Source organism: Cydia fagiglandana, chromosome 19, assembly GCF_963556715.1.
Source record: "Cydia fagiglandana chromosome 19, ilCydFagi1.1, whole genome shotgun sequence".
Lineage (NCBI taxonomy): Eukaryota > Metazoa > Arthropoda > Insecta > Lepidoptera > Tortricidae > Cydia > Cydia fagiglandana.
Window position 1 is genome coordinate 7239544 of NC_085950.1, and position 17266 is coordinate 7256809.

Sequence of the window (17266 nt, forward strand, 5' to 3'; positions counted from 1 at the left end):
CAATAGTTTTTAGAAGTGTGTTTTAAATTCTAAAGCATAGTGTTCTAAATTCTTGCGGAACCCCTGCAGGGGTGTCGCGGAACACACTTATAGTATGGCTGCTCTAACCTAACCGACATTGTTGAAGAATGAAAAATAAGTATCTATAAAAATGTTATTTTTAACACATTCACCGCCTGCTGAGAGCATTTAGTAACTGGAGACGTCATGGCTGTCATTTTCTGTACAAAACAGTGCCGGTTTTTGCGGGGGAGGGGGCGTCAAATGTATTGCTATTTCTACATGATTTGTACGTTACGCACAAATAGCCATGTCAGTCCATACCAAAATTTGCAGGTTTCCGGCAGAGGGGTAAGCTCGTAAAGGCGACTCCGGTTATTAATGCTCTAGTTGCGACCCACTAGGAGGGTTATCTATTCGTAGGCGCTTTTCGCTACATTTGGATTTTCCTGTGTTGTTGGCTCTGCGGAGCTAGCTCTATAGTCTAGCCTCTAAGGGCGAGGGCGTAGATCGCACTGGCACTGAATATATGCTAAAGATTAATTTTAGACAGTGGTGCGAAACTCCTGACTTCGGCCAAACTCGGCTCCGCTCGGCTCAGCATTGCTCCGAGCAATTTTTAGGGTTGGCACCACTTGACTTCCTTTTGCGTGCACGACCACAGATAAGATAATCACTTGAATTTTGAAAACCCTAAATAGCCGAAACGGATAGAGCCATATGTTAGAAAGGGATAGCATGATTCGACCTTGAACCGCTGTCAAACTTCGGTTTTGTAGGAAGTTTCCTTTCTGTACGGTAGTACTATTATTTATTCTGTGTTTTAGATCAAACATCTAATTGATCTAAAATCAAACATTAAAAAGGTTTTGCTAAAATGAAACAACCGCATACATAATTTCGTTTTATTTGTTACGTCACCACACTTAGTATGACACATAATGTAATCTTAAATTTAAGTAAATCTAACACATCTTATAGAACTGGATTAAACGCTATGACAATTTGATGACGCTGCTGTATTCCGCCGAGAACCCGCATATTGTGACCTCAAGGTAGGGACCAGTAATGGACTCTTTAAAATGGGCCTCCTAAGGTCCAGCCATACAAATGAAAAATGCAAAATTTGCCACAGAAATTCGAACCTACAACGTAGGAAATAGAGTTTATTTTGCGTTGTTCAAAAACTGAACGAAACAAAGCAAAAGCAACTCTGTTCCAATCGAATATGATTTAAATTTAATTGAACCGAATAAGTACTATAGGTAGGACCGTGGGCCTTAGGAGGCTAGACCAGTGATGGACACTAACATAATTTAAAGATCTTACGGTTAATTGATAGCTGTTTAATAAATGCAACCCATAATTTTTTTTAAATAATAATATCTTCCGATGTTTTTTGAAAAAAAAAAATTGATGTTCATAATTGGGTTCGTGTCCATAGTTTTTATAATTGGGTTGGTGTTTGTGCTCCTTAGGGTGGTATTCTACCTAATGTGTATTATGTCTCACATTTTTCTTAATAAGAGAGTGAAACGCACTGATATTGGACAAAGAAATTGGAGATTTGGAATACCAAACTTGCTCACGTAATATGCTAGCTATGGACGTCACAATTATACGAGATTCTCGAAATATCCATGTGTTTTATCAGCGCGTAAATAAAAATAACACGAATATATGTTTTAAATAATCAAGAATTTATAGTTATATTCGAAAGTCTACCAATAATAGCCATACATTTTCGCTTCTGGCGAAAGCATTCATGATAATATGAGAATCATAGGTACATGTAAGTACAAATATTATTTACTAGTAAAAGGATGACATTGTGAACAACCAATAATGTTCGAGCTGAATGGAGATAGATATTTTTTTATTTATGGAATTGACTTAACTTGTTACATTCAACGCACCAATAAAACACACGCATATGAAAATGACCAATTATTATACATATTCGATGATTAAGACGTGATACTATGTACACTACTTACTTACAAAAATATTTCGCTCGCGTCGAGTTCAACGCTAGCTACATTTACCCACCTAAGTCACAAATAAACGCAAATTGAATCATATGTTGTTACAAATAGAGTTGAATTTTGCTTTTTTTATATTTTGAGACTTAGGTGGTTATAACACCGATATAATAAGAATAGCTGGCAGGAATATAAGGGCATGGTTATACGAATGTTTAAAAGCACAATAGTGATAATAAATGGTGTCCGCTTAGCAACTCCATAATACGAGTAGACAAAATCATTTGGGATAGGGTGCATTGGGGTAAATGCGAAGGCGGGATAATTCTGACACTGGCAAATATCTACTAAACTAGAAACACTTTCTACTGTAGCAACAGTACGCAAGATGCCTTGTAAGCGTTGCAGCGGCGTAAGTGTTGCTAAAGTATGAACTGTTTCTAGTTTAGTAGATATGTATTTGCCAATTTCGGAATTAACCCGCCTTCGCATGAATGCACCCTGGGTATTAGGGCACTTTCACTTATACCAGTATACGTTTTTTCAAAAATCCATCTACTTTTGGGTTATTTCTATTCAAAATCACTAGGACTATTGATTCAAGAAGAAAAAAAATGTGTCCCAAAAACATGACAATTTTGTAACGCATTTTCGCATACATTTTGTATGGACCGTTACAAAACTGACTCCCAAAATTTGTATGAAAAGCTGGCGACACTTTTTTTCTTCGTCTCATTCAATAGTACTAATGATTCTAAGTCTAAAAGTCTAATTAACCTAAAAGTTGTTGTTTTTTTTTGAAAAAAAAATAGTTAATGGTACCTACAATTTTTTCTGAAAATGCTCATTAACCAGGTCCCTCATTTTCAACTACATTCTCCGAAACCTTTGCAACATTTCGCACCACTATCTGTGATGGTGGTTGGTCTTAATGTTCGACAGCTTAACCACTATTGGGCCTGTGTCAACCACTGGTACACTACCGTTATTAAATATTCGTACAACCAAGCCTAGAAATTGTTCGGCACAATCGTACAAAGCAAAATTCGGATTGATAGACACTACGCTACAGACTTAAAAAATATAAAAAAGCATTAAAAAATGGTGGAAACCCACATTTATACCATCACAACCCCCGTCTGATCACAGTCCTTACCACAGTGTTACGTATAATCTATTTATAGGCCGAGTGATTCCTTTTCTGTATTTTTATCGATCATGTAAAATATGCTTCGCTATAATAGTTATTTACGATACAAGTGCGAAAAAGAAGAAATTCGATACGAGTGGCGATAAATTAATAAAAGATATATAACACGACCGAAGGGAGTGTTTTAAATCGACACGAGTTGCGAATTACCTATTAGCACGTGTATTGTACAACGTTTTACAGTACATATGGCCCTTTAAACTATTGACATACGCACGAAAAGTGTTATTTTACGCACTAGTGCGGGAAAATAGGACCATATGTACTGTAATAGTACATTTCGATGCTAGTGCGGAAGGTATGTCATTACTTCACGAGTACCGAGATATCTTGCCACGAGCCGCAGGCGAGTGGCAAGACTCGGGACGAGTGAAGAATGACATTTCCGCACGTGTATCGAACGACGTTTTTTAATACAGTTGCGAAAAAATAAGAAAAACATTGTTAATCGTACACTAAACAAAAGTGGTAACAGTGACAGCTCGCTTAGACGTCGTCTTTAAGTATATTATATCTATGGGAGTTTGGCAGCTATTCCGTTCCATTCAGTCAACTTATTAAGAACGAAATTTTCAATATTGAATATTAAAAAATAAACGTGTTATAATGATGAAGAGGTAAGTAATTAAATATGAAATATGTAATATTTTTCGTATTCTTACATTAACGGTAGGTTTTTATGCTGATTACGACGTTTAAAGGAAACTAATATTAACACTCATCAATAAGTAGTCGTGAATTGGAACAAGTATAAATTAAAAAAAATTGGAAAAGTAAAAAGCACTAGTTCGAGATAACCAACTTTCCGCACGCTAAACAGCTACGTAAAGTAGCACTTTTTGAGCAACTGTATTAAAAAGGTATTTTTAGCAAGTTTTGTTACACTTTCATAGCGTTTTTTCGCCGTCATACAGCTACAATATTAGGTATTTACAAATACAAACAACATGTAATTTTCAAGTAACCTTAATATCTAGACACTTTTTAGACAACGACAACTACTTATGTAATACTTATGTCGTTCCGTTCATGGCAACATTAGCTATACTAAATAAATCGTAGTTAAATTTATATTCTAAACACCGATTACAAACTGAATTTAGAAGTGATTTTATTTTTCAGTATATTTTTTAAGAATGTGTTTCAAGATCGATAAAAGGGCAGAAAAGACATATTACTTTCATATAAGTCCCATTTAAGTAAAAAATACGCAATATTTTTTATCAATTTTAGGGTATCGTTATACAGTCAGCAGCAGAAGTTGCTAAGCGGGCGAAGTGTTTAAAATCACCTTGACACGCTCTTATTCTCTTAACAATAAAGTCGCGTCAAGATCATTTTGAACACCTCGCCCGCTTAGCAACTTCTGCTGCTGACTGTATCATTTCTTAACTACAGATAAAATATCATAAAAGTACTTTCATTTTAGTAAACCATAATTGTTTTTGTAAATAGTGAGTCAGTCAAGCACTATACAATATTAATCTCATAATTTATCTCCTGACTGATTGATTTTTTTACAAAAACATTTACGCTTTACTAAAATCAATGGCGTAACTATACTCTGTACCTTTAGGTATTTAAATAAAAGTAAACAAACAATTTGTAGTTATAACATTTATTGGTTAACCAACCAAATACAAAACCACCTGGATCTGTCACTGAACGACCCGACTAACCTACATTATTTGATCATGTAAAGTTTTCATCTACCCTCAACTGGCTTAAGGTGCCATTTGAGGGTAGATTTTGTTTACTTTTATTTAAATACCTAAAGATACAGACTATAGGCGGTCAGAGGTCAATGGAAAATGATTACCGTCGCGTGTTTACAAAAAAGGGACTTATACCAAACATGATAAAGGCCATAATCCTATCGACTGCCGGCCGTTTTCCCACCCTATCACAATCTCAATGGCTTACAGAGAGCTGAAGGCAAGCAGAAAACAGTTGTGTCGTTCACAAGCAAAAGGTATCATCGTTGGTAGTCAGAGGCCATACTTACCTACTAGCAGAGAAATGCTATTAGAAATCGCGATTTCTATCAATAAACTGGAAACCTTTTGTTTGGGAACGTCACAATTTTGGAAAAATCTTAGCATTCAATTTCACCGTTATTTTCGAGTACATTATATTACGGATTAGGTTAATAGTATTACAAAATGGGAAAACAACCTTTAAATGTTAGTCTAAACTTTAAACACGTGATTAATTATGAATTATTTCAATCGTTGGCAATTTGTTATGAAAACGCATGAAAATAGAAGCAGATCTACATTCGCTCATAAATATCTACAATACGATCTATTTTTATATCGAAAAATCCACCATATATTTTATTCTTGAAAGTTCATGGTGTAGATATTTTTGAGCTTCACGTCCGTGTAGATAAATCTGCTTACAGAATGATACAGCTATATGAAGTGGAATGCATGTAATTTACAGTGAATTTCATTATGACATACTATATTTAGCATTAAAATACATACAGGGTGGCTAAAAAATAACTGCATTCCTAATGCCACGGAGGCTTTGTGATTATACTGAGCAACTTTTACTATGGGACTAACCCCGAAATCGCAAAAAATAATTTACCCTCCCATAGAAAATGGACCAGCCAAAATGTATGAAACAGTCAAATTTCTTTTCGCTATTTCGGGGTTGGTGCCATAGTAAAAGTTGCTCAGTATAATCCCAAAACCTCCCTGGCAACGGGAATGCAGTTATTTTTTAAGCTACCTGTAGAGATAAACCATTATTAAAATGCCCGCCAACTCACATGTGAATAAATTATATTCATGCAACGTACACATATCTACAACATAAACTCCATATGTGGGCGTATGGTCCGTTTTTTTTCATATTAGAAAATTTATAAGATCAAAAGTAATGGTAACTTTTTACTCCAAAATTAAATCTGAGTGCACTGTAATATTAGATATCATAGGAAATACTAGATTTGGGAACCTAAGGTTATTTACCACTACTGTCGAGGTTAGAAAAATTCGAATATTAAAAATCGCCTCGAAAGAACGCGCACTTGAAATGTGGTTTATCTACCAGATAATATTTATTAGCGGTGTTGAAAAACCAGCCTTAAAGCAAATAAATTATGTTGTAAGTACTGAACCGGCGTATATGTAGGTATTTCAACTTATTATACACGGTGTAACATGAGGAAACCGAATAATTTTAACCACGCATTTCTGAGGTCAAAAGAAGGAAAAAATGTAATATGAGTTTAGGTCAATATAGCCAAAAAAAAATTTTTTTTTGGTTTGTTTTTTCAATTTTTTGAATGTATTTGTACATAAAAAATAAATGTTATTGGTAAACTTGTTACTTAAAATTGATTTTTACCTTCTTTTTGCAAAGTGTTACTTGTCACTTTTTGACATCTATCAATAAGGATACTTATACTACGTCCCATAGCAGCAACATTACCATCAAAAAGGCCTTTTACCTTATGTAAATCAAGCATCATAAGAGCTTGTTGCTAGGCCTACATGAATAAAGTATATTTTGATTTTGATTTTTTGATTTTGTAACAACAAAAACTTGTTTATTTTTAAATTAATAATATCTCCGAAACTAGGCGTTTTTTAAAAAAGTTTATAGGACATTTTTGTCTCTAAATATGATCAGAAATACGCTGTTAAAATTATTCGGTTTACTCGTGTTACACCGTGTATATTATCTGACCAGGAGCTCCCAACTAGCGGTGCGATTATTATTTTTATTATTCTTGTAATCACCCCTATTACCCACTCTTACCCCACATGGCCTAGGTAATATAATTCTTGGTATTTTGGGAACCCCTGTCATAGAGCATAAATACTAGGATAGTAAAACAGTCGTAGCAGTAGTCTCTACTGTAATGTAATGTGTGTTACATTTCTCATATTGATCGCAGACATAAACAGAATAGACAACGCGTCAACATATTATTATGTGCTGTATGTACAGTGCCGTTTATTCATTTTAGATCTGTTTACATATTTTGTGCTTTGAATACTTGTGAAACATAAGAGGGGTGTTTTTCCAAAAACGATGGTACCATTCGAGTTTACAAAGCTTCAGTGTGCCCAGCCTTTTTTCTTCTGCAGGTCGCATTTATAGTAAAATTGACTGAGCAAATTTTGATAATAAAAAAAATGGTTTAAAAATTTACAAAAAGAAGGAGAATATTAAATTTTAATAAAATTAAATTTAGTTACTATTTTTTTAAAGCGTTTTTCAAATAAAATAAGTCAAAAATCGTGTATTTGTGTGTAGTATTTTCTTATGCGAAATAAAAAGGTAGGTATAAGATGGTAGGATTCTTGAGTTTTGTTTGGAAAAATACACCTCAAGTGCGTTTAATTGTTTCGCCGGTTCTAAATAGCTAAAGCAAGCACCGGTGGAGGTAGAAACTTCGAGACTGAGTACATAAGATTTATTACACATTTGCACACACTAACAACTATAATAGACGTTAGAAAATTAATTTACCTGACATTCCGTTACTGTCAAAAATCAAAGTATCTTTAATTCACTAAAAGTCTACAAAAGATGGGTATGTCTTGTCTTGAAAAGCGCACGGTCTGCTCTATGGAAACCAGATACCTATGTACAAAATATTGTATATACTTAATATATAGCAAATTTCCTTACGTCTATTATAGTTATATATCTATGACATGGGCGAGTGTGAGCGTTACTTACTATATTTAACGCATTTTAAGTCTACAATCCGCACTTAGTGCCATTTTTCTAAAACTAAGCAATCATTTGTAGTTCTACTGTGATCCAAGACCATTTAATGTATCGGTATAAAAAGGGAAAAAGAAGCATTCCATGAAATTGTCTACCGTTTGTCCCGTACAAACGCGAATTTTCTGAAGATTTGCCGAAATAAGAGTTTCCTTTTCTATGACAAATGGTCTAAAATATGCACAGAAAAATAATCGCTTGCTTTAAATGCCGAAAAAAAGGTCGCAACACAGGAAATAAAACGCGTTTTCTCCAATATGCTCGGAAATGTTCACCTTACTGTAGCAAAAATACTACGGGAAGTTCTTCGTTAATGTCAAACTCTAATTAAAAAACATCAAACTATCGCTGTCCTGTTCTAGCGGACGGGAAGTAAAAAAACACTACAGTAATAACTTATTACTGTAGTGTTTTTTACTTTTTAATAATAAAATACGCAAACGGCCAATTATTATTGCCGCGAGCCGCTTCTACACGACCCGATCAGCTATCATTTCACGTGTATGATCGTGCGAATACTGCTTAATAAAATCAAAGATTATTTTTATATTTTTTTAAATCTCATCCGTGTTCATAAAGCTTATATAGTTTGTCAAAGGACTTTCTCATTTCAAACATAGACAAAGAGAATCATACTATCTTTGTCTTACACTAGTACTAGCACCTAAAAGAAAAGGATGGGTATAGTTTTCCTGGTTCTTACTGACTGAAAAGTTGGTTTGACCAACTATATTGCACAATTATATTGAATGAACGAATACTGAATGGCAGAATAAGTTTGTAACATTAACTTTAAAAAATTAATTAAAGAGGGAAATTGTTTTTGACATTTTGGATGTGAAGGTTTGATTTGAGTGATGCTTGATGGTTAAATAATAATTATTTTAGCTTATTTCCTCGCATGTTTGGAGAAAAGCACTATATATGCCTCGGCAGGAATAGCAATTCGTGGATTTGTCTTCTTTGTCGGACTCCGCTTCGCGTCGTCCGACAAAATCGAAACTCATCCACGAATTGCCCTTTCCCGGCCTCTGCAATAATGTACTATTGTACGGGACAGCCTGTGGAATGCTCCAAAAGCGTGGTCACACGTTACTTATGTTCCGATGTACGATTTGAAATAAAGTCAAGCCGCCATTTCGCTGGTCCAATATTACAGGGTGCTATGTTACATTTTCAAGAGTTGAAATTCGACTTAATGTCACTATGATAATGTTCAAATTTCAGTTCGATAAAACTGAAACATAGAACCCTGTAATATTGGGTACACGATTTTACTACTGATTTTTCAATGAGATCTCTTTAGGATACAGACATGATTTAAATGCCTTAGAAATTTCATCAATCACAACTATATACTATGCTTGCTCGTTTTATTTTCAAAACGGTCATAATACGGAGTATTACTACAATGTTCTGCCGCCAGAGTGCAGCACCAGCACAAACCGTACACCATAACTTAAACATATATATATATATATAGGGTGATTCAGGAGACGTGAGCAGGACTAACACTGCGCATTTCGTAAATTATAAGCAACTGCTTCGTATGAGTATTAGTGAGGTTAACGTTAATTTTCTAGTCGTGTTGAAAAAAAAAAGTTAATAAATTATTTACGACATGCATGGTCACCCTAAAATTAGAATACAACTAGGTACCGATATTCTGTGTCAAATTGAATGAAATCCCTGTCATCACGGTCAGTTGACAGTTCATTTTCTTCGTAATCAATATACTGTCATTACGGTTAAAGAGGTTTTATGTTTATTAATTAGGTCTTGTAGGGTGACCATGATAGTAGAGAATTAAATTTGCCCTCACCAAAAAGTTAAAAACAAGGAAAAAGTGTGGTTGTTTTGCCTAAATACAACGGTGATCTATCAATTATCAGTTACTGAGTGTGCAGGATTAGTCCTGCTCACGTCTCATGAATCACCCTGTATATATATATTATGCCTTAACTGTTTTTTGACAAGTTTCCACAGATTATTTGTTACGAATAAATATGTCATTGATGCACCAAGGCGGTTCGTTTACAGTTTGTGCTAGTGGCACCCCCTACGCACAGTTTTGCGTAGTATTCCCTATATTCTTGATTTGTATTTTAATGTCCGCCCACACCCGCCTCTAACCTATGGCAACGATAACTTAGTATAATGTTATTAATGTTACGGCAACCGCTGAAGTACCTCGAGTGAAATTCAGCGGACTTTTAACCTGGAAATTAAAACAATAGGTTAATACGCTAGGTAAATTAAGACGAAACAGGAGCTGAGTTTTAAACATTTAGGTAAATATACCTGTCTCGCTAACGGAAGCGGCTAAAATTAGTGCGATAAGAACAAGGCGAAAATCCTGCGTAAAAATCTCAAAGATCGAAGTTTCGTACTCGACTCCACCTCCTCTTCATAAAAATTAACCAATCGTAACCAAATTTGGAAATCTAAATGATTATGAAATTATCTGTGTCGGACCGGTTTGCTTTTTTGGCTAATTGATTTAATTTTTGAATACTACGCCTCTCATTGCGGCGTAGTCAATTAGGCCATTTTTGCCATTTTTGAAGGGCTCTAGCGCCTTAAAAAACAAAAATATCAAACAAAGCAAAACGGTCCGACACAGATATTGACAATATTAATCTGTGTTGAAAAAATCATTGCAAAACCCACGGAGGCAACAGTCGAGTACGTTTGTATGGAGAAATGACCCCTCCTGTTGGCTCTTAATAGTTAATAGTGTTAATGGGACAAACACAAAACTGTGTTACGTCTATCCTGTAGGCATACACAAGAGTTAAGGGCTATAAAGGTTAATTTTCTTATTTAACCCTTGTCCGCGTGAAAAGGTCCTCCTTTTATTTAGAGAACTATGATAAAATCATCACTTACATGCCCACAAGCTGTTAACTATTGCCCACAGGAGAGAAAACTAGTGTGTTCGCGCGAACTGTACATTTTTCTCATATTTATAAATGTTCGTATAGCTTCGATAACTGCCTGGTATTTTTTGTTCCATAAAATAATATCGCTAACTTCACATAATAATTCCCATCTGTATCTGTCATGGTACATAGAGTGCTGTGCTCACTCCATCCAACAGTTGTGGTACCGGAAGGACTATTATTTTCGCAGTCGACATCTAGCAGCGGAGTCGAGTAGCGGAGTGCCTGGGGCACTGGTGGCCTTGTTCACTTTTTCTTAGTGCATGACATTTATTTCAGTTTATTTTATAACACCCTATGTGGTTGGCAGGGTCGCCATGTAAGGTGCTCCGGTACTCAGGTATTGTTCGTTTTTTTTTACAATTAGAAAGAACTTGAAAGAAGGTAAGCGATCTTGATGTCTTTTTTGATATGTTTTTTCTTGATATGTAATTGAAAAACGCTTTGTAAAAATCAGTACCTAACTATTATTATTTATGAAAGCAGAAGAATATGATCGTATTAGATTCATAATTGGTACATATTTGCCATAATTTAATTATAAAATGTATTTTTCAATTAAAAGACTCATCAAGATTGTTTACCTTATTTCTAATGCTAAAAAAAACGAACTATAGGTATGTTCGGTACCTGTTCACTTGGTGTGGAACTCCTTGATGCAGAGCGCACAGGACCTCGAGCCCTCGGGGGGGTTCTCGAGCGGTGGCACCAGGCAGTACATGTGGCAGCAGGGTCGGTACCTGTTCACTTGGTGTGGAACTCCTTGATGCAGAGCGCGCAGGACCACGAGCCCTCGGGGGGGTTCTCGAGCGGCGGCACCAGGCAGTACATGTGGCAGCAGGGTCGGTACCTGTTCACTTGGTGTGGAACTCCTTGATGCAGAGCGCACAGGACCTCGAGCCCTCGGGGGGGTTCTCGAGCGGTGGCACCAGGCAGTACATGTGGCAGCAGGGTCGGTACCTGTTCACTTGGTGTGGAACTCCTTGATGCAGAGCGCGCAGGACCAGGAGCCCTCGGGGGGGTTCTCGAGCGGCGGCACCAGGCAGTACATGTGGTAGCCGCGGTCGCAGTCGTCGCAGAACAACAGCTGGTCCTGTAAACGAACAATAATTACCATATTACAAGTTCAGGATCAATTATAGACCTATATTTTGTTTGTGTTTTTGTTTTGTGAACAAAGTTATTAAGAATTGATCCTCAAATGGCTTATTAGAGCGTTTTCACGTTGTAGGATCCTACATCCGCGTAGTCAGGCCGCAAGGGCCCGCCTGAGCGATGTCTTTAGCGGTCACGCACACTACAAGCATTTTGCCTACACATACGCACACAAACAAATATTATCGGTCCGACAGCTGACGGGAGGGCTGCGACATGGCTGAATTTACCAAAAGCGCCATTCCAATTCCGATATCGTATGTCAGTCATGTTCACAGTGAACTGCAGGCACGTTGTGAGCTGCACACAGTACTCACGTCGTTGTCGCTGGTGCCGCACACGGAGCAGCACTTGCACTCGATGCACTGCCAGCGGTACTTGCGCACCGACACGATCATGTTCACAGTGAACTGCAGGCACGTCGGGTGACCTGAACACAACACACGGCTCAAAACATGTACTAGTGTTCATTGCATTTACAATTTCAGTAGAATTTATCAATGCAATTCTGATCCCTATAACGTTTAAAGATGGATTCAAATATATATGTTGTATGGAAGCATTAAATTAGTTTGACTCTAGTAAGGTTGGACTCCAACCAGTTGGTAGGAATGATACCTTTTAAAACTATATTCCGTTTTTTTTATAACACTAGAAAGAACTCCGCAGAAGTAAGATTGTCGATTTTAATAACGTATTTTACGCGGTATAATTATCAATAAATTTCAACCGATTATTGCTAATTGCTTTTAAGGGTCCCTCAGCAAAAGTGGTAAAAACGGTACCCTCATAGTTCCGCTATGTCCGTCCGTATGTCTGTCTACCAGTGTTGACCGAAACCTTAATGCAGTTGAAAATTCTTGACCATTAACCAGTACAAGTTGAACCGTCAACTGTAGCCTCCGTTACCGTTCACGGTTCAATATAATGGTTGATGGTCAATTGCAATTAACGTTCGGCCAACACTGCTGTCTACCCGTATGACACAGGCATTTATTTTACCGCATAATGAGCTTGATTTAGAAGCTCATGCTTACTTCTGCGAAGCGCTCTCTAACCCTAAAAAGAACTACAGTATAATTGGCTAAGTATTGAATTTAATTTCAGTGTACGTATGTAATTCACTAATTGTAAGGCACATGATATCTTACCTTGTCTCATATCTCGGTCAATCTTCGTAGTTGGAACAAATTCAACGGTTAATATTAAAGGCAATCAGGGTTTTATATAATGTGCCGAACAATAGTGAAACACTTTACAACGACACTAAAATATAACAAAACAATTATCACTAACATAAAGTATCATTCAATGGTGTATGGAAGTGCATTTATTCACTATTCTTCAGCACAACATAAAAAAAGCCAATTCAATTTGTAATTCATACAATTTTTAATGTTATAAAAATCCGATGGTATACAAAAAACGCCGACAGACCTACTTCTTAAGCTAAAATAACTATTTCGGTGTAACAATGAAGCATAACAGTAAACCAGGCTACGGTATGCACTTCCGTACTTGCATTTAAAGATACTTTGGAATATAATCTAGCCAATGAGAAATAAAATTTTAAAGATCGAATAAAAACAAACATAACTATATAAACTTGGCACGTACGATGCGTTAACAAACTATAAAACGCATATCAGTCCATATTGATGAGTTAACTGTCGTTTAGTCACGTTTTAAAAAAAAGTTTACTAGAAGAAAAAAAGAAAAATATGTAAAATCTTCTTAAAACCAAAAATTAAAGTTTTTGTTTAAAAAAAATAAGGGAAAGAAATGATACTCCTATTCCAAACAATATTTAAAACACGATTTAACGAAAGTTAACATTCTCCTTAAAGCTACCATTAGATGCCCTTGACTTGACATGTTTTAGTTAGATCTTTGGAAAAGCTCTTTACAAAAAAAATGGAGAATATTAAAGCAAATTTTGTAAGATCTAATGGTAGCCTTTTAAACATTATATCTGACCAGACTGCACAAAACTACAATAATTTTATGGTATTTGTACCATATCAACTAGCAACGTTGCCTTTGGTTGGTTGTCTTTGACTTGAATTTCAAAATTAGATCAAAATTTTATATTTTCTCAGTATACCAATCATCTAATTTCACTAGTAATTAAAAAAAGAAGGCTTGTATCGACCGGGATTACTTTTTGTATTGTTTTTAAGCTCCCGATATTTCGACGCAGTTACATGCATCTAAATGGTTGTGTAGACCGAGCGCGGTCTACACAACTTTGACACCCGCCCGCTATCATCAGTTACCCGTGAACAAGATGTATGTATAGTATGAAAATTCACCTGAGATTTCAGGTGAATTTTTCGGGCTCGGTATAATCCGTTAAACAAAGCCTAATCTGTTAAACAAAGGATATTGTTTCCTTTATGCAGTGGTTACAATGCTTACTGCTAATAGCCCCGACGTAAGTAACGGGAACAAACCCATTTAAAAAGCAAATTTACCATTCTAATTATATAGTTCAAATTCTTGAATCAACACATTCGGAGAAAACACGTTTTTGTTATCTAGACACGCGGCAGCGTGTCAAGCCAAGTTCAAGCAAAGGAACTGGCTAGCCAGCGCCGAGTGTAATATTACACGAACCACTTGGTGCCACTTTTGACCCTTCTATAACTCAAAACATCTTTGACGTAAACACATAAAACTACGTGTGTTTAATTATATCCATAAGGATATCTAGAAGCCCAAATTTCATGAAGCTAGCTCAAACGGTTATAAAGGTATGAAGGTCAAAAAGTCGTAAATTTTAAGACTGACTTATGACTTATAGTACCTAAACCTAACCTACTTCCAGATGACCTAGAAGGATGAAATTTGGAATCCAGCTTGGTTATTGTGTGTAACCGTAGGAAAAAATCTAAAAATAAAATAAAGTTAAAAAATAGGGGGGGTCCCCATACAAAAAAAACACTTTTTATTGGGACTGACATATAAGTACCTAAACCTAACCTACTTCCAGATGACCTAGAAGGATGAAATTTGGAATCCAGCTCGGTTATTGTGTGTAACCGTAGGAAAAAATCTAAAAATAAAATAAAGTTTAAAAATAGGGGGGGTCCCCATACAAATAAACCATTTTTTATTGGGACTGACATATAAGTACCTAAACCTAACCTACTTCCAGATGACCTAGAAGGATGAAATTTGGAATCCAGCTCGGTTATTGTGTGTAAGCGTAGGAAAAAATCTAAAAATAAAAAAAAGTTAAAAAATAGGGGGGGTCCCCATACAAAAAAATATTTTTTTATTGTAGCGTTGGAACCGTTACAAGCAGATATTTGAAACTACCCCAATATATGTATTATTATATTTGCTATATTAAAATAAAGTTTAGTCAAAAAATAAGTGGTGTCCCCATACAAAAAACTTGTAATACGCTCTAAACAACCGGCCAACGGTGTGTCGTCGGCGGCGCGCGGCACCACATAATTATACAAAGAACAGAAGTAAAAACCATACAGCGGAAACACTACAAGAAAAAACATTAAATCTCAATACCTGCCTAGTTTTCTTTACAAAAAGTATTGATATCCCACCAAAAACATAAATGTAAAAAAGGAGAGCCAAGTTCAATACAAAAATTATGCTTGGCTGTGGGGCTCGCCGCAAAAAGAATGGAGATCTAAATGAGTGCCACTGCCAAGTTCTATGCAAAATCCAAATATGTATTTATAGGAACAAAATAACATTATAAACAAGTATTAAACTCTATTTCTTTGCTTTATTGGATACCTATAACAATTACTGTTATTTAAAAAAATGTGATATCTTAAAGTAGGTTAGATTTGGCTTGGCCAGGTTTTATCAGAATTACAATATATATAAAATGATTGATATAATGAAAACTGGCCAAGTCAAATCTAACCTGCTTTAAGATCTCACATTTTTTTAAATAACAGCAATTGTTATAGGTATCCAATAAAGCAAAGAAATAGAGTTTAATACTTGTTTATAATGTTATTTTGTTCCTATAAATACATATTTGGATTTTGCATAGAACTTGGCAGTGGCACTCATTTAGATCTCCATTCTTTTTGCGGCGAGCCCCACAGCCAAGCATAATTTTTGTATTGAACTTGGCTCTCCTTTTTTACATTTATGTTTTTGGTGGGATCTCAAAAAACAAGATCACCCTAATTGTTCTCTGAACAAGCTGTCATATGAATTTGAACCTTAATACTATCACGATAGTTGCTTTTTAAACGACATGGTTGCTTTGGCACGAGCTGCAGACCGCTCTTAAAAGAAACAAGCTTTTGTTTAACGGATTAGCATCCGAACTCGAAAAAATCATCTGAGAAAATTCATACTATAACTGCGTCGAAATATCGAGAGCTCGAAAACAATACAAAAGGTAATCACGGTTCATATCCCGGTCGATATGAATCTAGTGAAACTAACCGTGAATCATTCACAACTGTTAAAAAAGAATGCATTAAGAAGTTCATGTTCCTTGGCAATGTTACCAGCTTAAAAAAAACGGTAATAACAAATACCGCGATACAGTAAATAATGTTGACAGCCATAACCAAACTACTACGATTTTGTTTATCAAATAACAGCATGCCTATATTGCCAGGAATACAATTTGGTTTTCAATACGATATTAAGCTACTGCATTTCAAATATCTTATTAGTCTCTCTCTGTTTTAAAAGGAACTTTCTCAGGTAATAAAATGTAAATGTAAGTTTTGACTTTGTCAACATTACAATAGTTTCAGTCGGGCCAGGCTCTGTAATGAGAAAGCGTGACTCTGCAATGACCAGCGTCAAGTGTCTATCAAAATACGACGTTTATTCTGGCAGTTTTGGTATCGTCTAGGGTCGTCTCATTCGTTTTTCGTCAAGTTCTTAAATTAGTCCTATTCTGCTTTCGTCACTCATTCTACATTGAAAGCCACCGACGATAGTGACGAATGTAGAATGGGCGACGAAAGCAGAATAGGACTAATTTAAGAACTTGACGAAAAACTAATGGGACGACCCAAGACGATACCGCAGTTTTGGCCGAAGAAATGTGTCAAGTTCCGGTGGTTCCGCGGCCAGCTCCCTGACCCTGCGGGGTTGCGTAATGCATCGCAGCTATGGCGTGTTTTGTAGTTTTTAGTCATATTTTTTTTATAATATGGGCCACTAGTTGCCTGAATTAAAGATTTTTCATTCCAAAGTCAGTGCTGTGTTAGTGTGTAGCT

The 17266-nt window shown here is 35.9% G+C and overlaps 1 protein-coding gene across 2 annotated transcripts in view; it reads right to left on the reverse strand.

The window, feature by feature from the left end:
* Positions 1-891: 891 nt before the first annotated feature.
* The window catches only part of LOC134673984 (zinc finger protein ubi-d4), a 39693-nt gene continuing 23318 nt past the window's right edge, over positions 892-17266 (reverse strand). For both annotated transcript variants that reach the window (XM_063532036.1, XM_063532035.1), the window contains exons 10-12: positions 12359-12471; positions 11847-11979; positions 892-10162 (exon numbers count right to left, since the gene is read on the reverse strand). In XM_063532036.1, coding sequence (XP_063388106.1) covers positions 11851-11979; positions 12359-12471 — 242 coding nt within the window. In that variant the 3' untranslated portion in view covers positions 892-10162; positions 11847-11850. The remainder of the gene's footprint in view (positions 10163-11846; positions 11980-12358; positions 12472-17266) is intronic.